Source organism: Eublepharis macularius, chromosome 12 (assembly GCF_028583425.1).
Source record: "Eublepharis macularius isolate TG4126 chromosome 12, MPM_Emac_v1.0, whole genome shotgun sequence".
Classification (NCBI taxonomy): domain Eukaryota; kingdom Metazoa; phylum Chordata; class Lepidosauria; order Squamata; family Eublepharidae; genus Eublepharis; species Eublepharis macularius.
This window is the reverse complement of record NC_072801.1, coordinates 71,617,786-71,640,137: the sequence shown is the minus strand read 5'-3', so window position 1 is coordinate 71,640,137 and position 22,352 is coordinate 71,617,786. Positions and strand designations below refer to the sequence as shown.

Sequence of the window (22,352 nt, the reverse complement as noted above, 5' to 3'; positions counted from 1 at the left end):
AATATTCAGATCAGCCCGATTTCTTGCTGTTCCAAGAAAAAAGTTAGAATTCTGCTGTTAGGGGACAGAGAAGAGCTCAGTCTTGTCCCCTTTAAGGAAATCTATTCCATGTTTTTGATGAGCAGGGATATACCTCTACAGTCCTGCACATATGTAATTTTCTATTATTTCCTTGATTTTCTGTTATTTTCATCTTCTCATTGGCAATCTCCAAGGCTATTTTAAGTATTCGTTTCTCTTTCTTCCAGAACAGAAATGGAAGAACAGGTGAACCCAAATTGGACTGCAGTGGCACAAAACCACACCTCAGTGACTGAGTTCATACTGGTGGGCCTCTCGAGGGACCCTGAGACAGAGCTGGTACTCTTTGTTATCTTCCTGGTGCTCTATGTGCTGACTTTGGCTGGCAATTTCCTCATCGTGGTGACTATTGTGCATGACCATGCCCTCCACACACCCATGTACTTCTTCCTGAGCAACCTCTCTTTCATTGACATCTGTCACTCCACAGTTACTGTGCCCAAGATGCTGGCTGACTTCCTGTCCACTGAAAAGACCATCTCGTTTGGAGGCTGTGTGGCCCAGATGTTCTTCCTTCACCTTTTTGCCTGCACCGAGATCTTCCTTCTCACCGTCATGGCCTACGACCGCTACGTGGCCATCTGCAATCCTATGCATTACCTCACAGTCATGAACCACAAAGTCTGTGGGTTGTTGGCAGGAACTATCTGGCTAGGTGGCACGGTACACTCCCTCGCCTTGATAGGCATGACCCTCAAACTACCCTTCTGTGGCCCCCAGGAGGTAGATAACTTCTTCTGCGATGTTCCTCCAGTCATCAGGCTAGCATGTACCGACACTTACATCATCGAGGTCCTTATTGTTTCCAACTCAGGGCTGATCTCTGTGGTCTGCTTTGTGGTCTTGGTGGTCTCTTACGGTGTCATATTGGTCTCCCTTCGCAACCGTTTTGCTGAAGGCCGGCGCAAGGCACTCTCCACATGTGCAGCGCACCTCACAGTGGTGACTCTCTTCCTGGGGCACTGCATTTTCATTTACTCCCGCCCCTCCACCAGCTTCAAGGAAGATAAGGTCGTATCAGTCTTTTTCACAGCCGTGACCCCATTGCTCAACCCCATTATCTACACACTGAGGAACGAGGATATGAAGCGGGCACTCAATAAGCTGGTTGGTCAGAAGGTGAATGTGGAGAAGAAGTGAATGTCTTTCTGTACAATGAAATACTGAGAGAAGAGAGAAGGGCGCGTGATGAAAGTGGACCACAATGAACCCACCGTACGGTTGCCAAGCCTGGTGACCTTCCAGAATTACAGCTGATCTCCAGTCTACAAAGATCGTTCCCCTGGAGAAAATGGCGGCTTTTGGAAGGCATTACATCCCTGCTGAGCTGCCACCCTTCCTCAAACCCCACCACTGCCGAATCTCCAGGATTTCCCAACTCAGAGTTGGCAACCCTTACCCACAGAGAATAGAACTAAGCAATCAACCTTGAGGGACCCTGAATCTTCGCCAAGGCTATGAGACTTCTACATGCTCCTCCTATGGCAAAGCAATGTTTGTTCTCTTTCCTTAAAAGTAAGTTTTATGTCCCTCTTGGACTAATTCTTTATTCACAAAATAAACTGGGCAGAATCAAACCTTCTGAAACCACCATCTGAGTTCAGCCTACATGGCAACCCAAGTTCGATCAAGATTGCCACATCTACCCAAGGACAGATGGTACAGTCCTCTTGGGGTGCCTCTCTTCTATTGGAGCGGGTAGTGAAGCTGACAATAAGCTAATCTCTACCTATTGGTGGCTGGCATTGTCGAAGTCCACCATGCCACACATCTGATTTGCGGGTGTGATATTGTAAAGAATTGTTGGTTGGGGGCTCAGTTCCTCTCTGAGTGACTCTTTGCCTTCTCTGCACAGTCCTTACCAAAATCTGAAGACTTTGCTGGTGACATAAATGTGCCTAACAAATGAAAATGAATAAATATGTAGAAAACAAACTTGTACACTTTTATATAAATGTCCCTTGTACTTTATCTTGTGTGTAGCACTTTTTATCTCCTGGTTGTTGCATGTGGGGTGGGAAGGGGGTTGCAGTGCAAAAATCTAGTAATCTACGTAGACTGGAGTCCATCTGTTGGAGGAGTGTGTTGGGTGGAGGAGAAAGGAAACCCTGCTCTCAAGTCAGAGCCGATGTATGGCAACTCCTGGTGGGCTTTACATGGCAAGAGACTAACAGAGGTAGTTTGCCATTGCCTGCCCCTGCAACCCTGGTCTTCACTGGAGGTCTCCCATCCAATTACTAACCAAGGTGCGCCCTGCTTAGCATCTGAGATCTGATGAGATCAGGCTCTCCTGGGCTAGCTAGCTAATGAAATTTCTGCAATAGCTTGAGACATTGGAAGGGATTTCATTGTTCCTTTAAGGTAAATCTCTCTCTCTCTCTCTCTCTCTCTCTCTCTCTCTCTCTCTCTCTCTCTCTCTCTCTCTCTCTCTCTCTCTCTCTGATCAGCAGCATTCGGTAAAATATGCAAATCAATGTAAATTTTCTAACTTTATCTAAGGTGTACATATTGTAGATCTTGGGCTTACCTTGGTGATTTTTTTTAATGCCATTCACACAACCCTGTCTATGATTTGGTTCACCACATGAAGATTCACTCAGTTTCCAAGGCACCATCAAGTGATGAATAGCATGTGTGAATGGGCTATTAAAGTCATACCACCATAGACAGAATTTCATACGCAGCACTCTTCAACAGAACCAATTCAGAGCATTCAATGCAGCTCAGTTTGGTGTAGTGGTTAAGAGCAGCAGGACTCTAATCTGGAGAGCCAGGTTTGTTTCCCCACTCCTCTGCTTGAAGCCAGCTGGGCGACCTTGGGTCAGTCATCTCTCTCAGAGCTCTCTCAGCACCACCCACCTCACAGGGTGATTGTCATGAGGATAATAATAGCACACTTTGTACACCACTCTGAGTGTGGCATTAAGTTGCCCTGAAAGGCAGTATATAAATTGAATGTTGTTGTTTATTTTTTGAAGTGATGCAGTAGTTAAAGTGAGGGTATAAGACCTGGAAGACTGGAATTAAAATCCACATTCAGCCATTAAATTTGCCTTGTAGCCTTGGGCCAGTCACCTGCTGTCAGCTTGGCCTGTCCCACAGGATTCTTGGGAGAATCTTCTTAGAGGAAAGTGTAGAATCAGGGTAGAGAGATTCAGCTGTCACCCACCCGATGTGCACTAAATCAAGAGCAGAGAAATGTGTCACTACTTGGCATGTGTGAACCAGGCCACTGGCTAGTTCTCACTGAAATGGTGCTTACAACCCATCTTTCCATTCAGAAACAGCCCTCTGTGTGCCTTGCAAGCAGATAAAACCACCTTAAAAGTAAGCAAAATCCACAACTTACAAACCCCGTTATAAAATTAAACTGATAAATGTGCAGATGGGAGCATTGATGAAACAGATTAACAGTATCAACCTGGCCAAATATGGCATATGAAAGAAAGCAAAGTTGACAACATGAGTGTTTTAAGGGAGGGTGTTCCACAAATGGGGTTCCACCACTGAAAATGCCCTGTCCCCATTCCTCTCCTGCTTAATGTCAGAAACTGGAATCTGAAGCAGGTTCTCCGAAAATGACCTGAGGGAACAGGCAGTAGCCATAGGAGCAGAAGGTCCAAAATCCATGTCCAGTCTATACCAGTTCAGGCTAGGGTTGCCAACTACAGGTTGGGAAATTCCTGGAGTTTTGGAAGTGGAACCTGGGGAAGACTGAGTTTAGGGAAAGGTGAGGGACCTCTCCACTCTCCAAAGCAACCATTTTCTCCAGGGAAATTAATAACAAATAATAAAAACTGTGCATATATACCGCTCTTCTAGACAGATTAGTGCCCCACCCGAAGTGCCAATCAAGGCCAGTGTTATTACGCCACAATACATCTGGAGAGCTGGGGCTGAGAGGAATGGCTTACCCGAGGCCACCTGCTGAGCTCATGGCCGTAGTAGGATTCGAACCAACAGAATGCTGATTTCAAACCCACCATTTAACTGTTATGCTACAGCAGTCTGGAGATAAGTTGTAATACTGGTGGAACGCACTCCCATTGGAGACTCAGGCCCTGCAGGATCTGTTGTCGTTCCATGAGGCCTGTAAGATAGTGATGTTCCGCCAGACCTTTGGCTGAGGACCGGTATCCGTCCCCTTTTCCATCTTTTTTCCTTACTGCCATGCCCTGTTTTCCGTCCTGCTCTGGTACCATTCCACAACCAACCCTGCAGAATTTCAGCTTATTTTATTGTAATTTAATAACACCAAACAAACATAACAGAAAAACAAAGGAGAAAGTTATTGGAGGCATATCCCCTTTTTAACAATGCCTGGAATTGAATTACTGTGATTGGCGATAACTTTTGCATGTGTTTTTAAGACTGTATTTATTTTATTATTAATAAATGGTAGTACAGAATATACATGTAAAAGAGGGGAAAAGATAAAATTTGAGTAAACAGAACTATTAACACCAGGGCTTTTTTTCAGGGGGAACGCGGGGGAACGGATTTCCGGAACCTCTTGGAAATGGTCACATGGCTGGTGGCCCCGCCCCCTGATCTCCAGACAGAGGGGAGTTGCTATTGCCCTCCGTGCCGCTGAGCGGCGCGGAGGACAATCTCAACTCCCCTCTGTCTGGAGATCAGGGGGCGGGGCCACCAGCCATGTGACTATTTTCACCGAGGGCAGCCCACTGAGTTCCACCACCTCTTTTCCCAGAAAAAAAGTCTTGATTAACACTAACTATTTACAAAGATTAAGACTGTATTTATTGATGTTTCGTTGATGTTAGCCGCCCTGAGCCTGTTCGCTGGGAGGGCGGGATATAAATCTAATAAAATAAAATGAATAGTCCAGGAAGTCTCCAGACCCCCACCAGGAGGTTGCAGATGCTACTTCAGGCTACAGGAGTGGGCTGACACGGCTGAATGTTTCTCCATGAAAAAAACAATTCCCTGAATGTAGAAAACTAGCAGAGAGGAAGGTGAGCTAGAACCCCTTCCCCAGCACGTGAGTTTTTTCCGGCACATGACTTTTGTATTTGAGGAGCAGACCTGCTGCCTGAAATAGTGATACAATGCAGTTGCACATTTATCACCTCAATGAGATCTAGGTCCATAACTACTGGATGTAACTAGAGTTATATTGGATGTTGTGCAATGGGTACTTGCATGCTGTTCTCATTCGGAAGCAGCAGTTGCAGCGCAGGAACTCAAAGCCTGCGAGGGCTTGTTAACTCTAGTCCTAACTTTAGCATTTCCAAAACTTTTGAAGCGCCTGAGCAACTTCCCTTGTGGCTTAATTGACAGCTCTACAACTTGCAATCCTTATAGCGTCAAACTTCCCTTCTTCATCCCAAGTAATGATGAATTATTGCTGAAGGATATATATACAAGGACATGGGCATGTTCTGTGCCTGTAGCCAGAAGGGACAGTGCAAAATGTAACTGCTTTGTATAGGTTAGATTTTCCTTTGTAGATTTTTATTTTTAAATGAGTTTGTAGGACTCCTCATTGTTTCAGAAGTAAACCTAGAAAGAAAGCCTAGAGTTAGAATCCTTTTTGATTGCAATTTTTCACAAAAAATGAAAAATGTCAGAATTTATCTGACTTTGCATTAAGGGTTAGTTCAGAGCTAGGAAAAGGAAAAAATTGATATTTGGAACTTTTTCCACCAGTGGAATCAACCACTTCAGTTAGGACAACTGAAGTTATCATGTGCAGATTCTGAACAGGAAAAAAAATACACTAAAGCACGGATCTTTTTCAATCCCTTAAGCAGAAATCTAAAGTTTTTTTTGAGACAGCACATTTTTATTTTTGAAACTGAGCACAAGGTGTTGATCCAGAGATAACTCTGTCCAGGATATCACCAGCCACAACAAGAAACGTAAGTTTTATTCATTCCTCTGGAGGAGGGAAGATTGGGGTCTTCTTAAATGAATGAATTATAATTAATGAAATGAATCAACTGTAACTGTGAATTTAGGACTGGCATAGGCGAGACCTCCTTAAAGGGACAGTATCTTTGGAAATTGATGTATTATTTGTTTTTCTACCCAAGGCTGTGCATCTTCGTACATCAAAACTGCATAAAGTGGATATGGGGCCTCAAGCATCACTGTCTAAGCTCTAGCTCTAGTGTTTAGTTGCAAAATAGTAAAAAGTCCAGTAGCACCTTTAAGACTAACCAACTTTATTGAGGCATAAACTTTCGAGAACCACAGCTCTCTTTGTCAGATGCATCACAGAGAGCTGTGGTTCTCGAAAGCTTATGGCTCAATAAAGCTGGTTAGTCTTAAAGGTGCTTCTGGATTTTTTACTATTGTCTAAGCTCTATATGTTTAGATGAAAGTTCATGATTCATATATGTTTTCATCAGCGGTTCTGTTCTCCCCTGTTTTTCCCGCTGATGATTTTGGAGATTGTACATACTGTGCATGCATGTTTTATTTTAGGGGTTTTATATGCATTTGGTATAGTATTTATACATAGACCTCCATTTGAACATTTAATAGACCTATAATGTATAATGGTGATTTAGAGATAATGCTGGGAAATGCATACATGTTGTGTGGAGGGAATGGATATGAGGATGCAGAAAATCACACCAAACTAAAGAGTTATGGGGTTAATTTGCACAAGGGAAAAGCAAAATCAAATGGTGAAGGGGAGGTCAAAACTGGAGAAATTCGAAATCGCCCCATGTGCTTGTGGAGAAGTCAGGCAACTGAACTGCAAAGCCTTGCGTCGAATTTACCTTCCCATCATTTGCAGAAGTAAAATATGCGAGAACAGCCAAGAGATGTGTGGCTTAGTCACAACCACCAAATTCAGGACCCCTTGGGGCAGAATTTCAGTCCTTTTAGCACAAGTTGTTGCTGTTCTTAGAACACTTGCCATCTTTCATATTTGTTCAGCATGTGTGAAGTGCACAATAGTGTATGTGTAAGATCTCCATATGCCCAGTTAATTATCGGTTTGACTTATCAATTAATGTCCTTGTGGGCAACTATAAAGCTCTTCCTGATTATTCAGGGAACAGATTCAAATTTATCATTAATATAATTATTCTGCCCTTCCTCTAAGGAGCCCTGGGTAACATGTACTCCCTTCCCCAGTGTTATCCCCACAACAACCCTATGAGGTAGGTTAGGATATTCTAAGAGATGACTGGCCCAAGGCCACCCGGTGAGTTTCAAAGCAAAGAGGAGATTTCAACATGGGTTTTCCTGATGCAGCACTCTAACTGCTGCATTACTTTGGTAGTATCAAACGATAAGTTATTAAACAACAACAAATTGCATTTTCCACATTCCCTCCTCCCTCCCCTCAGTTGCTTTCCCCATTATTTATCTTTAGACTGTAAGATTCTTGGAGAAGAGACCTGTCCATTTTTTCCTATAAATCCACGTAGCACACCATGCACACCAATGGTATATTAATGACAATAATGTGTTGGCTGGATCCAGTGTTCTCATTCCACTAGCAGTGGAGTTTTCCTGTTATGCAAGATTCTTTCCTCCAGTGCCAGAGCCTTGCTTCAGACAAAAGACATGTCCTGCCAGCTCTAGTCTCCCTTGCTCTTTGCTTCGGAGGAAGGAGCTACCATTTGCAGAAATGTAATTCTACATCCAACCGATTATGATAACATCAATAAGGATGTCCCCTAGTTCCACACAAATCTAGATGTTCTCCCCCCACAAAAATTAGTTTGGATTAGTCAAGAATTGTACATTCACTTTGCAATAGAAATCAGGACTAGTGCCTGGATAAATGTGGGATTTATATCACGTTGTACATGCATTGAATGTAACATGAGGATTACTCAATGCACATAAAAAGAAAAATCAAATCTACACTACACACAGATTGTACAAGTGTTCACTATAAATTTGAAAAGGGCTTCAGAGACGGTGACTTCCAAAGGTCTCCTAGAGAGGTTCATGTCAGGGTGGGAATTTGAGCCCATCTCCAAAATCCTAACCTAAGTCATGCTATTCCACAAGGTTTTTTTGTGAGGTTGATGTATTTTCATCCTATGCAGATGAATTTGGTGCCTTCCATGAAGATAGTTTCAGGTGGGTAGCCATGTTGGTCTGTAGAAGAAGAACAAAGTTTGAGTCCAGTAGAACCTCAAAGGCCAACAAGATTTCCAGGATATAAGCTTTCAAATGTCAGACTCCCTTTGTCAGATACTTTATCAGATGAGGAGCCTGGCCCTTGAGAGCTTATACCCTAAAAATCTTGTTGGTCTTTATGGAGCTACTGCAGACCAACATGGCAGACTCAAATGAAGCTATTCCACACTGAGTCTCAGGCATAAGGAAGAAGTCCTGGCACTGGCAATTCTGCCTTTAAACATAGAACTGACTCAATCTTTAGGACCACATTTACCTACATGAACCTACCCATCCTCTCCAGTCATCTTTGGATGCCCTGCTTCAGCTGCCCCCACCATCAAAGGCTGGATGGGTGGTGGTGACCCAAGAAAGGGCCTTCTCAGTCATGGCCCCAAAACTTTGGAACTCCCTCCTCAGGTATATTTGTCTCTCTCCCTCTGTTGTTATCTTCTGCCAGTGAGTAGACTTCCCCCAGTAACTGTCTTTGGCCTTCCTCTCTTGGTTTTCTGTTATGTTTATTTATGTAGCACAGTGGTAAAGTTTGGCTGCGAATCAGCAGTCTACTGGTTTGAATCCCACTACTGCCATGAGCTCAGTAAGTGGCCTTGGGTAAGCCCTTGCTCTCAGCCCCAGTTCCCCAGCTGTATTGTGGGGATAATAACAACACTAACTTGTTCACCGCTCTGGGTAAGGCACTAATCTGTCTAGAAAACAAGTAAATAAACACTGTTGTTGTTGTTGAATTATTTTATATATATATGTATGTATGTCAAGTCACAACCGACTTATGGTGACCCCAGCAAGGGATTTTCAAGGCAAGTGAGAAGCAGGGGAGATTTGCCATTGCCTTCTTTCAAGTTCAAGTTCAAGTTAGACTTTATGGCCATATAGCAGCAATTCAAGTTATCCACTTCCAAAAAAAACCCCAAAGTTAAAAGAATACTGCATTACAAATACATAAACATATTTATAGCTTATTTCCATGATATCCTTTAACACAACTTCAAAGCAGAATGGAGAAACTTAGCCACCTTCTTGGTGACGTCAGGAAAGGAATCAACCATTGCCTTCTTACGTAGAGTCTTCCTTGGTGGTCCCCCATCCAAGAACTGACCCTGCTTAGCTTCTGAAGTCTGACCAGTTTGGACTACACCATACCATTTCACATCCCTGTTTTATATATACTTTATTTTCAATGTCATTGTAATGTTGAAATGTTTTAATGTTTTGATGTTGCCCACTTTGGCGACCCTATTTGGGTGGAAGGGCGGCATAGACTTTTTTAAAAAAAAAAATTAAAGTATAACTTTATTTAAAGACAAAAAAGACAATAGAAAGTACATAAAGGATCTTGAACAGAATACAGAATAACAGATTTAAGCTACAACAAAAATATGACACAGCTAAATTTCATAATATTACTCCTCTCCCTCTCCTTAATTACTTATACCCAAAATTTTATACTCAACATTCTATATTTTATATTCAACATTTTTAAGATCTTAGTTTTATAATTGATCTATAACCATGTTAACTATTCTTGATTTTTCTTAATTTCCAGCTACATAGCTGGCATAGAAATGTTTTAAATAAATAACCAATCAATCAATCTCATGGAGGGGATAGTAGAACTCTTCCCCCATAACATCACCTCTCTAAACAATATTTTTCCCTCCCCTGATCTGTGATACTGGAAGTCATCTCAGCTCAGCTTGGGGAGGGGGCATGAGGGATAGCAAAAAGAACGTGGGGAGAAGGTCCAGCTGAAATCATCAGCGCTTACTGTTGGTTTATTTAAAACCAGATGATTGGGGCAAAGTAGTTTAGATATTTCTGAGACCATCGTGGCAACTCCCTTGTCCTTTGTTCTTTCCAGCTTCAGCGCGGGCCAGCATGATACCTGGAAATGACACCACCGTGAAAGAGTTCATCCTTTCAGGACTTACCACGAACCACAACGTTGAACTGGCGCTCTTTGCTTTCTTCATCGTCATCTACACATCGATCCTCATAGGCAACATTCTTATTGTCGCCACTATCGTCTACGACCATCATCTCCACTCCCCGATGTACTTTTTCCTCAGCAACCTCTCCTTCATTGATGTTTGCCATTCCTCAGTCGTCATGCCCAAGATGCTCGCCGACTTCCTAACAGAGACCAAGACCATCTCTTTCGGAGAATGTATAGCCCAGATGTTCTTCCTGCACCTCTTTGCCTGCACCGAGATCTTCCTCCTCACCATCATGGCGTATGACCGCTATGCCGCCATATGCAATCCTCTCCATTACGCAACCATCATGAGCCGCCGGGTCTGCCTCCAGTTGGCGGTGGCCATGTGGTTGGGTGGGTTGCTCCATTCCATCGCTCTGACCGCTTTGACGCTCAACCTGCCTTACTGTGGCCCCAACGACATCGACAACTTCTTCTGCGACGTGCCCTTGGTCATCAAACTGGCCTGTGCCGACACTTATGTCTTTGAAGTCCTCATAGTCTCCAATTCAGGGCTTATCTCAGTTGTCTGCTTTGTAGTTCTGGTGATCTCCTATGTGGTCATCCTCATCTCCTTGAGGAACCGCTTCTCTGAGGGACGGCGGAAGGCTCTGTCCACTTGTGCTGCTCACCTGACAGTGGTGACCTTCTTCCTGGGGCATTGCATCTTCATCTACCTCAGGCCAGCCAAGAGCCTGGCAGCAGACAAGGTGGTTTCTATTTTCTTCACGGCTGTCACTCCCCTACTCAACCCTGTCATTTACACGCTCCGTAATGAGGACATGATCAGTGCTCTGAACAAACTACGAGGGCGACAGGTCACTTCAGGAGAAAAGGGGCAGTAACAGGAGGAGGAATAAAAAATTGCATTTACAAAAGTGTGGAGCTGTTGTATTTCAGACATCAGTACTAGAGAAATAGCCATTAAAACAAACTAAATGCCAAAATAAGAATACACCTAAGACAGTTAATGAAACTTATTGCTCAGTCTGTAATTCTTATTTAAATATCAGAGGTCTATTCTTCATGTAATTCTTATTAAGAAATGCAAGATCTTTGTTTCAAAACCTGGGGCAAAACTGGCCACTTGCGGACATAAATAGGCAAACAGTATATCTGATGCACAATCAGAGACTCTCAAACCTTTAAAGTGCAAGTGCTCATCAATTCAAGTATATCAGAATAAATCACTTCTTATTTTGGCGTTTAGTTCATTTCCATGGCTATTTCTCTAGTACTGATATTGATACTGTGATACTCTCTTCTCTTGGTATTTCAGATATCAGCTGCAAAGTCCTGGAATGGGCCCATTTCAACTACAGGGAAGCAAGCTAAGCAAGTTCTGGGTTCCAGAACACACCATAATCCTGTGTTGAGCTTGGATCAGATACATCTCAGAGCAGAAGTCCCCAGGTTCAATCCCCCATATCTCCAGTGGGAGGAATAAGGTAGTAGGTGATGGGAAAGAGCTCTACCTGAGACCCTGGAAAGACACAGCCGAACTATGTAGACAGTACTAACCTTGATGGACCAATAGTCTGATTCAGGAACCCTGTTCACATGTTACAATGGACACATATAGTCTCGGTACAGTGTACACTTGATTTCTCTTGATACGTGTTGAGTCATTCTCATGTTACATTCAACACATGTACACCTGAGTTGCCAGCCTCCAGGTGGTAGCTGGAGATATCCCAGAATTACAACTGATCTCCAGGCCACAGAGACCAGTTCCCCTGAAGAAAATGGATGCTCTGAAGGATGAACTCTATGGAATTATACCCCACTAAGCCCCCTCCAAACCCCACCCTCTCCAGGCTCCACCCCCAAATTTCCAGGAATTTCCCAACCTGGACCTGGCAACATGTGATTCAAACCCCACATTGATCCAGGGCTTGGTGATCCTGGGTTTCATTTGTAATGTGAAGGTGTGTTGATCCTTTCTTACAAAGAGATGTACGTGCATTCACTGTTACATCTGAATAGGGCTTGTATAAGGCAGCATTATGTGTTCAATACTCCATTGCTTCCAGAGTGTATTCTGGTCCAAAATGGATTTAGATTGGATTTCTGGGAAACACAAGCCATACCCAGAAGCCCTTAGGTGCTGGTGCATGATGATGACCTCATCACTGTGCACCTCATCCTAGAGACCTTAGAGCAGAACCACAAGTGACAAAAGGCACAGATTGGACACTTGTCAGCTTCCCTCAAGTTTTGATGGGAAATGTAGGCATCCTGGTCTTGCAGCTTGGCTCTCCGACTGCTGTCCAATGGACTTTTCAACTGTCACTTGTTCAACATTCCACCAAGCTGCCTACATTTCCCATCAAAACTTGAGGGAAGCTGACAAGTGTCCAATCTGTGCCTTTTGTCACTTGTGGTTCTGCTCTCATTCACTTTGGCTACCAAGCCATGAATCAGTACAGGAGTGGGCTGGTCCTTTGGGAAGGCCGCTGGCTGCCCCAGTCTTGGACTCAGCCACTGATGATGACTAACAACAGATACAGGCTTACCTGATATCTTTTCCTGCCCAACTTGCAGGGCTGTCAACTCTGTTCCTAGAAATTCCTAGTAACTCGGGGATAGATCTGAGGGAGGGAAAGGTTTGGGGGGGAAAGGGAGCTCAGCAGGGTATAATGTCAGGTGGGGCCTAGAGACCTCCCAGAAACGCAACTGATCACCAGGGTACAGAGATCAGTTCAACACAGAGGAAAGAGCAGTGTTGGAGGGTGGATTCTATGGAATTATACCCCACTGAGGTCCCTCCCCTCCCCAAACCCTGCCCTCAAGTCTTCAGGAATTTCACAACCTGGGGTAGGCAACCCTAGCTGGAGAACGCTGAGCCTCAGAGATGCTACAAGACACTCAGAGAGGGTTGCCTCAAACCTAACCAGCAGTAGCAGGGCACTGCAAGGGGAAAGGAGGGTGTGTGTAAGTCATTTCCATCAGTTCCTCCTTCACCACCACCAGCTGAGAGCAAGCCAAGCCCCCGTAGCATGTTGATGCCCTCTGCTCATTGTGGTGCTGTACATAGGGTTGCTGGCAAGAGCTTTGGGGGAAGAATGTGGGGGGAGTGTCACTGGCACGGTAGTGTCATCTGTAAGGGACAGCACCACAGCGGTAACACTCTAGGAATTCCACTAAATTTCTATGGTCAAGACCACAGAGATTGAGGAAATTCCTACCGTGTTGCAACTGGGGCAACCAGAAGTGACATCAACACATCCACAACATCATTAACCACCATTAGCACCATCTTTTCCCGCCGCTCAGTGGGCAAGATTTGCGGGGGCAGGTGGTTGCCTGCCATGGTGGACAACCTGAGAATTTTAGCTGCCAGTGGCCACTTGGATAGCTTGGGCAGAGATCTAGCCCCAATGCAAAGACTAGAAGAACGTGCTGGGCAAAGGGGTTTGAGTTATCTTTTAGAATGAGGGGAATGCGAATAATGGGGTGCTGTGAAAAACAGCCTGACCCATTGCATTGGGCTACTCATCCCGAAACAAGGTGATGAAGTGTGTAGGAGCACTGGGTGAGACTCAGGGTCAAATGTCATTCTTCCCTGAATTTTGTGCAGGAGCCCTGCAGTTCTGCCCATCCTACCTCACAAGGTTGTTGTGAAGATAAAATGAGGAAAGCAGAACCGTGCCTACTGCTCTGAGCTCCCTGGATCAAAACTGTACAAGAGAGATTTCCGTCCCCATTCTATGCAGAGTTTCAACTGGCTTCAGCGACCTTAGGAGGGTGTAAGTCTGCTTGGGATGGTTCCGTCAGTTTATGGAAGCCTGAAGAAGAAGCCTCCTTTCTGCTTAGCAGAGTTCCAAAGCGAAAAGTTTGACTTTACTGGAATCAATTCCCTCTGGACCCTATTAAAAGTTCTCTTGAACAGCGAGTGAGATGATGAAACTTTGCCAGGAGGTTTCTAAGGTTTTAATTACATAAAGGACAGGATAATGAGAGCAGAGAGGCCCGAGGAAACTCTGTAACTGGAAAGCATCAGCAATGTTGGGAAAGAAATCATCCTGGTTCTTCCCTTTAATTTCATACATTCCCTAAGTCCAGAGGAGTTAGCTGTGTTAGTCTGTAGCTGCAAAATAGTAGAGTCCAGTAGCACCTTTAAGACTAACCAACTTTACTGTAGCATAAGCTTTCGAGAATCATAGTTCTCTTCGTCAGATACATCTGTTGAAGAGAGCTGTGGCTCTCAAAAACTTATGCTACAATAAAGTTGGTTAGTCTTAAAGGTGCTACTGGACTCTTTACTATTATACATTCCCTAAGTGACTAAATAAATAAAATCACCCTATCCCTGCCAATTTTAAAGGGTTAGAACAAACGGGATCCTAGGAGATCCACTATCAGGCCTTCCCTGTATCTTTTACAGCAACATTGCTGGGTTTGAAATCGGGGCTGCGTGGAGGGGTTTAACCCTTCCACCCCCACATGGTGTCACTGATCAAAACTAACCCACCCCCAAACAAAGAGAAATTAGCCCTTTAAAGGAAAAAAAAGATGACCCCCCCCCCTCCAGCAAGGGCTAATAACAACACAGGAGAGTCTTGGCTTTGAGTAGCGAATCCATGCACAGATGGATAAACTTCCTGTGCCTCACACAGACCTGATCTGAATAAGGTTCCCTCATGGCTATAATTTATCTGTCAAAAGCAAAGAGAAGTTAATTACCATCATTATATCCTGCTTTTCTCCCCCACAGTGACCCCATTTATCTAGTTAGGCTCTTAAGTGGGCAATTTCAGATTTCTAAAATAGAAAAGGGCTACCAGGTTCCCCCTAGGGGTGGGTGATTCCTCCTGCCCCAGCTTCTGTTTCCTTCCACCACTCTGGTGGCTGTCTGGAGAGGGGGGATCACTGTAGGGTGACAGTGTGACCTCAGTGTGATGTCAATCCACTCTAGGAATTGTTCAAAAGTCTATGGTTTTACCATAGAGTTTCAGGCAATTCCTACAGAGGTGTGGTGTCACTTCTGGGTTCTTCCCAGAAGTGATGTTATGTAGTCACCCATGTCCCAACAGCCACAGACTCCAGCAGGTTGCTAGTGGTTGGCAACCCTAGCTAAGACCTATTAATTGGATTGCTAGAACTTGGGCTTTGACCATCATGTTTTGGGGTACACTCTTAGGGAGTAAGTTTCAGGTAGGTAGCCATGTTGGTTGGCAATAGAACAGCAGGATTTGAGTCCAATGGCACCTTAGAGACCAACAAGATCTTAAGAGTATAAACTTTTGAGATTCAAAGCTCCCATCTTCAGGTACGGTGAAGGGATATCTGACAACAATCAGGCTTGTGAGTTGCTGTTTGTCTAGTTACCCACATTGAGTCCAAATCACCTCCAGGCGACCAGCTCATGAAGCTTTACAGAATGTGGTTCTTCTTTTCTTCTAAGCCTCAAACAACTTGCATGGATATGGGTGAGGGAGGCAAGGAAAAACATTTAGAATCAGATAACGCGTGGGGTTTTTCTCATGTAACACTGACTTATTTCTACATGGGTGCAAAGTTGCTGAAATGGACCAGTGTTTCAGATCAAGCCTGGTCTGGTTCCTACCACCAGCTGAAGTTTGAGTGTCAGGTTAGGATTTGGTATGCCCAGGTTCAAATCTCCGCTCTGCCATGGAAGCTTGTCAGGTGACCTTGGGCCAGTCACACACCCTGAGCCTAACCTACCCCACAAGGTTGTTGTGAGGAAAAAATGGAGGAGAGGAGAGCAATGTAAGACCCTTGAAGTTCCCATTGGGGAGAAAGCGGCAGTATTAATGAGGTAAATAGATATAGAAAAGGGTTGATCATCATAGCTGTTGTGCTATTTGTATACAGGTTACTCTGGAGGAGGGGAAGGAGTGTGTTGATCCTCAAGCACGTGAGATCCCTTCAGAGTTCTGGGCCTCATACAGTAGTGTGTACTACCGTTCCCTGTTTATTTGGAATAGCTCCTATTTCCTGTTCCTAGAATTGGACTATTATCTTGAGACTCAAGTTCAAATCCCCATTCTGTCATGAAGCTAGCTGGGTGACCTTGGGCTAGTCTCTCTCTCTTTCTCTCAGCCTGAACTACCTCACAAAGTTGTTGTGAGGATAAAATAGGGAAGGAGAAACTATCCATGATACCCTGAACTTCTCAAAGGAAGGGTAGGATAAAAATATACCAGATGAGATTCTAGCTACTGCAGTTGTAACTCAACAGAGTTCAACTCCCTGCCACAATTTCCAGGACTCCAAATCTCAGAATTGTGGGTAGAGACATTCAGTCTCTCATGTATGCACATGAATTTTAAATTGCTATATGGGGCACAGTCTTCTCCTTCACAAGCCACCCAAACTCATTTTGGATCACTGATAGCAAGCTGTGATGATTGTCTAGCCTATCTTTAGCTCAAAGATCAAAAATACCCTCTTGATTTTTAAAACAAGATAAACTATCACACCATAAATGCCTTCTGCAATATTGTGGGGAGAGAGTGGGGAGGGATCTACACTATGGAAATTAGCGAATTATATACATGTCCCTCTTTTCATCTGCAGAAGGTTGGAAGGTTCAACACAGAGAAAGAGAGACACACACCTGCATCTTCTGAAGCCTTAGTGTTGGCTTCCGAGCATTGAATCCGACGTTCAGGATTGTTTCTTCCACATTTAGATTTCCACTATGGAGCTCAATGTTAAGTTCAGGATTTAGCAGGGCTTTTTTTCAGCTGGAACGCGGTGGAACAGAGTTCCAGCACCTCTTGAAAATAATCACCCTGATCTCCAGACAGAGGGCAGTGGCGTGGAGGGCAATCTAAACTCCCCTCTGTCTGGAGATCAGGGGGTGGGGCCACCAGCCATGTGATCATTTTCAGCAAGGGCAATTTAAACTTTTAAAAACTCCCCCCTTGTTCCAGCTGACCCAAAGTGACATCATTGGTCCTGGGAGCGTGTGCACACTTTGCGCACGCACATGTGGTACCAGGGGTACCACCTCCCACTAAGAGTTGCCCCCTGTGCTGGCAGCCCACTGAGTTTCACCTAGGGTTGCCAGCTCCATGTTGGGAAATTCCTGGAGATCTGGAGGGTGAAACTTGGAGAAACCTGGATAAAGTGGAGTTTGGGGAGGGAAAGAACCTTGGCATGGCATAATTCCATTGAGTCCACCCCCCAAAGTAGCCATTTTCTCCAGGTGAACTGATCTCTGTGGCCTGGAGACCAGTTGTAATTTTGGGAGATCTCCAGCCACTACCTGAAGGCTGGCAACCCTAGTTCCACCACCTCTTTTCCCAGAAAAAATGCCCTGGGATTTAGCATGCTGTGAATCTGTGTTGGCACTTTAAAAAAAATTCTAGCCCTCAGTATTCTGAAAACTGGAAAAAAATGGAGGGACCGATCATGTATATCACATGAAGTATATTATTGCATCACACCAAGATCCACCTAACACAACATGCCTCCATATAGTGACATTTCCCCCCATATAGATATTGTCAAGATTTTATGGCATGCCACTGTGTTGCAAATTAATTCATTCTGCAGTTTTCCTGCTACCTCTTAAAAGTGCCTATTAGTGCAATCTTAAGCAGAGTTTTACTGTTCTAAGACCAATGAAGTCAAAACTGTGGAGTTGAAGGAAAACTCAAAGCCAACAACATATTTAATTGCAGGAAATGCCAATTTAGAGAAATGTTTATCTTGGGCTATACAGCTCTTATTATTGTGTGGACAGAGAAGTTGCCGGAGAAAAATCATGGGTAGGATCGAACCAGCTATGCCACTCAAGCTCACTCCATTTCCTTAATCTCTGCTGCTGCTATCCTGAGTACCTTTTCTCCATGTAGGTCTCACATTTCCTGGCGTAACCTTTTCAGTAGTCAAAAAGGACCCCTTCTCTTTCTTTCACCTACACAAAACCTGGGAGGATCCAACCCATTTAGATCTCATCCAGAAAAGCCGGTAGGATCCAACCCATCCAACATCGATTTTGTTCAGGAAAGCTGTGTGCAAAATGTTGAATGCTGCTGACGAAGCATTTTAAAACCAGATCTTCTAAAGTTTTTAAAAGGAGAAACTGTCAGATCTTATCTTAAAAAAGAGAAATAGTGCTAATATATTCCAGATGTCTTTTGATACAGGATGGGATATTGGCTTTATTAACTTACTTGTAAAGATATGTTTTTTACACATAGTGCAGGGGTTTTTTTAATTAAAGAAGTTATTTGTTGTTGTTACTTTTAATAAAAAATACTTTCAACGTTGGTATATTGTGTCTGGAAGTCAGTTGCACACATGTTAGTACTTACAATCTTTCAGTATTTGAAAACAATTGAATTCCAAACTGGGTTAGATTCCTTCTCACAATCCACCCATCTATTTTCCCTCTGAGGAAGAAAACTGTTTATGTCCCCATGAAAAAGATCTTCCGGTCTCTCAGCTTCTTCATGGAGTTCTTCACCTCTGCATTCCTCAGGGTGTAAATCACAGGGTTGAGCATAGGCGTTACCACGGTGTAGAAAACAGCTACCACTTTATCTGCTGAGAAGCTGGTGGCAGGGCGGGTATAGATGAAAATACAAGGCCCCAGGAACAACGCCACGACAAGCAGGTGGGCTGCACAGGTGGAGAGGGCCTTGCGCCGACCCTCAGCAGTCCGCCCTCTTAGTGACACCAGGATAATTATATAGGAAACCAGTAAGGCCAAGAAACAGACCAGGGAAATCATGCCACTATTGGACACAATAAGAACCCCTGTGAAGTACGTATCGGTGCAGGCCAACTTGATGACAGGGGGTACATCACAGAAAAAGGTGTCTAAAATGTTAGGCCCGCAGTAAGGGAGTTGGACGGTGAGGACAGTCTGTACCACCGAGTGGACCGTCGCTCCCACCCACAGGGCACCCACCAGCCAGGTACAAACCTTCAGGCTCATGAGGGACATGTACTGGAGTGGGTGGCAGATAGCGATGTAGCGGTCATAGGCCATGATGGTGAGGAGAAAGATCTCAGCGCAGGCACAGAGGTGGAGGAAGAAGAGCTGTGCCATGCAGCCGTTGAAGGAGATGGTCTTCCGCAGGGACAAGAAATCCGAGATCATCTTGGGGGCCGTGACCGAGGAGTGGCAGATGTCAATGAAAGAGAGGTTGCCCAAGAAGAAGTACATGGGAGTGTGCAGGCAGCGGTCAGAAGCGACGGTGACCATAATGAGCACGTTGCCCACAAGGATAAGCAGGTACATGAAACCGAAGACCACAAATAAAGTCAGCTCTAGACTATGGTTACTTGTCAGACCCAAGAACGTGAAATGGGTCACTCGGGTGTAGTTCAGCCCATCCATTAAAATGGCAGCAGGAGACCTAAACAGAGGGGAAAAAATAGAGTCTGTTCAATGGACCCAGATATTTATATATAGCACATAGAATATATTCACTGTAATCAAAACGAATGCATAGTCTTCCTTTATCTTCTCCTACCTCCATTTCCCTCTTCTCCTGTTGTTGTCACCCTTATGACAAATGTTAGACTTTAAACTCATCCAGGCAGGGACCTTATATATTGCAAAGCCTCATAAGCATTGGCAGGCTATACAAATAAGCCAAGTTGATGATGAAGATGAAGGAAGAGGAGGTGGAGAAGAAATAGGAGAAGGAGAAGGAGAAGATCAGAAGAAGCAGCAGAAGAAGAAAACCTATTCCTGTACGTTTTCTCCAAAGGCTGGCCAGAGTTCTAGCCCAAGAACATTTCAAAAGCAGAGGAAAATACAACCCAGAAAGCAAGCGGAAGTATAAAGGATGCTTTTCTTGCTGAAAGTCCCAGTTTCATCTTGGATTAAAGGCCCCAGGTTCCATGGCTGGGATTGATCTCCACCAGTGTATAAGCCAATTCTCTACATTTCTCCTGCTTTTCTCTGGCTTTTTTTGGTCTTTCATTGATCCAGTTCTGCAGCCATACCCATACCCTTTTTCCTTCCCTTTTTCACTCATATCGTCTTGGCAGGTTTTCTTTGCCTCCCTATTGGTCTATCATCAACATTTACCGTGTGTCACAAGAATATCTATCCACCGACTTCATTTTTATCCTCCCTTTCCTCAAGGAGCTCAGAGTAGTGTATGTGATTCTCTCTTTCCTATTTAATATCTGCAACAGCTCTGGGAGGTTAGTTATGTTGAGTGTGTATCGCTGGTCCGTGGCAAGAGGCTGTTTAAACCCAGGTTTCCCAGATCCTAGACCAACATTCTTATGTCCTTCATCCTTTTTCCTTCCATACTTCTTGTCGTATGCTGAAGACAATGAAGAACACATCCCAGCTAAGTAAGCAGCAGTGGGTTAGACTGGCCAATGGTTTGGCTCCAAGTCCCACATTCAGAAGACTTTCCTCAAGCCTCCTTTCCTTCCCTGCTCAGGCATATCTAAACATCTACTAACACACAATCACACATGCAACATCTTGCAATTTCTGCAGATGGTCCATTCATCATGCATAGGGAGTTGTACGGAACTACCATGGCCACCTTTGCATTGACTTTGGATTCCTAACAACAGAAAGCGGATGGCAATGAGCACCCTAAATATAAAGTCTGGGAATCCAAAACAATTACCATCCCACCTTTGGAAAGGTAGTTTAATTACCTGACATGGTCAAGGAAGTGGCAGATGACTCCAACAACTTTGGGACGTCTTCCTAGCTCTTCTTGAGATCTTCACTCAGCAAGTGTCATTCTGGGTCTTCATTTGATCACACCCTTCTCTCTCTTAAATTACTTTAGGTGCTTTCAATGCGGGTGTCTTGCGTGACATCTTGTAAGACACTGAAATAAGGAAGATCTTTGGAGAGCTAAGCACCTCTCAGTAATTAATTCACCAGGGGGCTTGGGGATAAGCGTGCGTGTTCTTTTTTTAAAATTTTCTCCACATGCAAAAGTTTTTGACAGACTTTGCTAGCAAGCAGTTAATAAAAGGTCTTTTGATGGTATATTTGTTTGTTTGTTTGTTTATAGTCCACCTTTCTCATTGAGATCCAAGGCAGACTACATACTGTAAGTGAATACAATATAATCAATAGTTAGGTAGATATCATGTTTGTCCATGACCATGTGGAAATTTCTAATGGTCCCTTTCTAATAGGGAAATTAACACCAAATTGAGTATACATCATCACCTCTGGATAAAAGTTTGACATCCAAAAGAAACAGGACTTTTTCTGTAGTAGCCCCAGAATTCTGGAATGCCCTCTGCCAGAGAGCCATTTATCCTCTTCCCTGACACTCAGGTGAGGGTAGCTGAATCCTCCCCATTCGCCACCCTTACTCCTTACAGTCCACGGTCCTTGAAGAATGGCCTGCCAGAGAAAATTTGGAAGGCCCCTTGCATCAGGTGTTCTACAAACTTAGTGAAGCCAGCCTCTAGGTGGGCCTGAGATATCTCCCAAAATTACAACCAATCTCCGGACTACAGAGAGAGTTCTCCTGGAGAAAATGGCTGCTTTGGAGAGTTGAGTCTATGGCATTATACCTTGCTGAGGGCACTCCCCTCCCCTGGCTCCACTCACAACTCTCCAAAAATTTCCCAACCACTACACATGCTAGTTTTCATGCAATGGCTGATGCTGAATAGTAGCAAGCAGCCAGTCTCAGGTGAGTCCTTCAAGTCGGGTGGTATCAAGTCATCTCGTGGTTGCTGTGATGTCTGGTCCTGATCCTCCCTCAAAGGCCAAAACAGCCCTGGAAAGGACCCTGCCCACCATGTTTTACTGACAGACACCAAGAATTGAAGTCTGGGCAATACTTTTGAGGTTGCCTAGCAATGGCCACTGAGGGTGTTCATTTCTTAAAGGTACAGGCACTTCTGTTACTTGGGGGAGGGGTTAGGCCCACTTTTTAAAAGATTTTTTTCCCCCTGCAAACCTGGAGCTTCTGTCAGGTTTATAGAAAGATCTGTCATGTCTGTTCTTGGATCCAGTGTCTGGGTCTTAGTATCCACTGATCTGACTGCATTGAGAATGAGGCAGGCAGGAAACCTGGCTGGTGGTTTTCGTACAGCAGATCACTGCCTTCATCTTACTGTGTCTCTCACAGCGCAGTAGTAGATGCCGGAGTCCCTCATCGCTGCTCTCTCTTTGGTCAGGTTAGTGGAACGAGATGCTGTATTCACTGTCATGTTGAATTCTCCAGCAGGAACTGAG

The 22,352-nt window shown here is 44.3% G+C and overlaps 2 protein-coding genes across 2 annotated transcripts; one reads left to right on the top strand and one right to left on the bottom strand.

Moving 5' to 3' along the window:
* The first annotated feature begins 288 nt into the window (after window positions 1-288).
* Window positions 289-11,031, top strand: LOC129339781 (olfactory receptor 4E1-like). The gene is made up of 3 exons (XM_054994364.1): window positions 289-1,217; window positions 5,383-5,432; window positions 10,073-11,031. Exons 1-3 carry the CDS (start codon window positions 460-462, stop codon window positions 11,029-11,031), a joined length of 1,767 nt encoding a protein of 588 aa, XP_054850339.1. The 5' UTR covers window positions 289-459.
* A 7,541-nt stretch (window positions 11,032-18,572) lies between these two features.
* Window positions 18,573-20,820, bottom strand: LOC129339780 (olfactory receptor 1509-like). The gene is made up of 2 exons (XM_054994362.1): window positions 20,801-20,820; window positions 18,573-19,527 (listed from the first exon to the last, which is right to left on the bottom strand). The coding sequence occupies exon 2, from the start codon at window positions 19,506-19,508 to the stop codon at window positions 18,573-18,575; it is 936 nt and encodes a 311-aa protein (XP_054850337.1). The 5' UTR covers window positions 19,509-19,527; window positions 20,801-20,820.
* Window positions 20,821-22,352: the final 1,532 nt, after the last annotated feature.

Bases quoted from the DNA above. Each gene is read 5' to 3' on its own strand.
- LOC129339781 (XM_054994364.1), top strand. From the start codon at position 460: ATGTACTTCTTCCTGAGCAACCTCTCTTTCATTGACATCTGTCACTCC. The intron at 1,218-5,382 runs GTGAATGTCTTT...CTTAATTGACAG, and splicing joins AAGGTGAATGTGGAGAAGAA to CTCTACAACTTGCAATCCTT. The intron at 5,433-10,072 runs GTAATGATGAAT...TGTTCTTTCCAG, and splicing joins ACTTCCCTTCTTCATCCCAA to CTTCAGCGCGGGCCAGCATG.
- LOC129339780 (XM_054994362.1), bottom strand. From the start codon at position 19,508: ATGGATGGGCTGAACTACACCCGAGTGACCCATTTCACGTTCTTGGGT.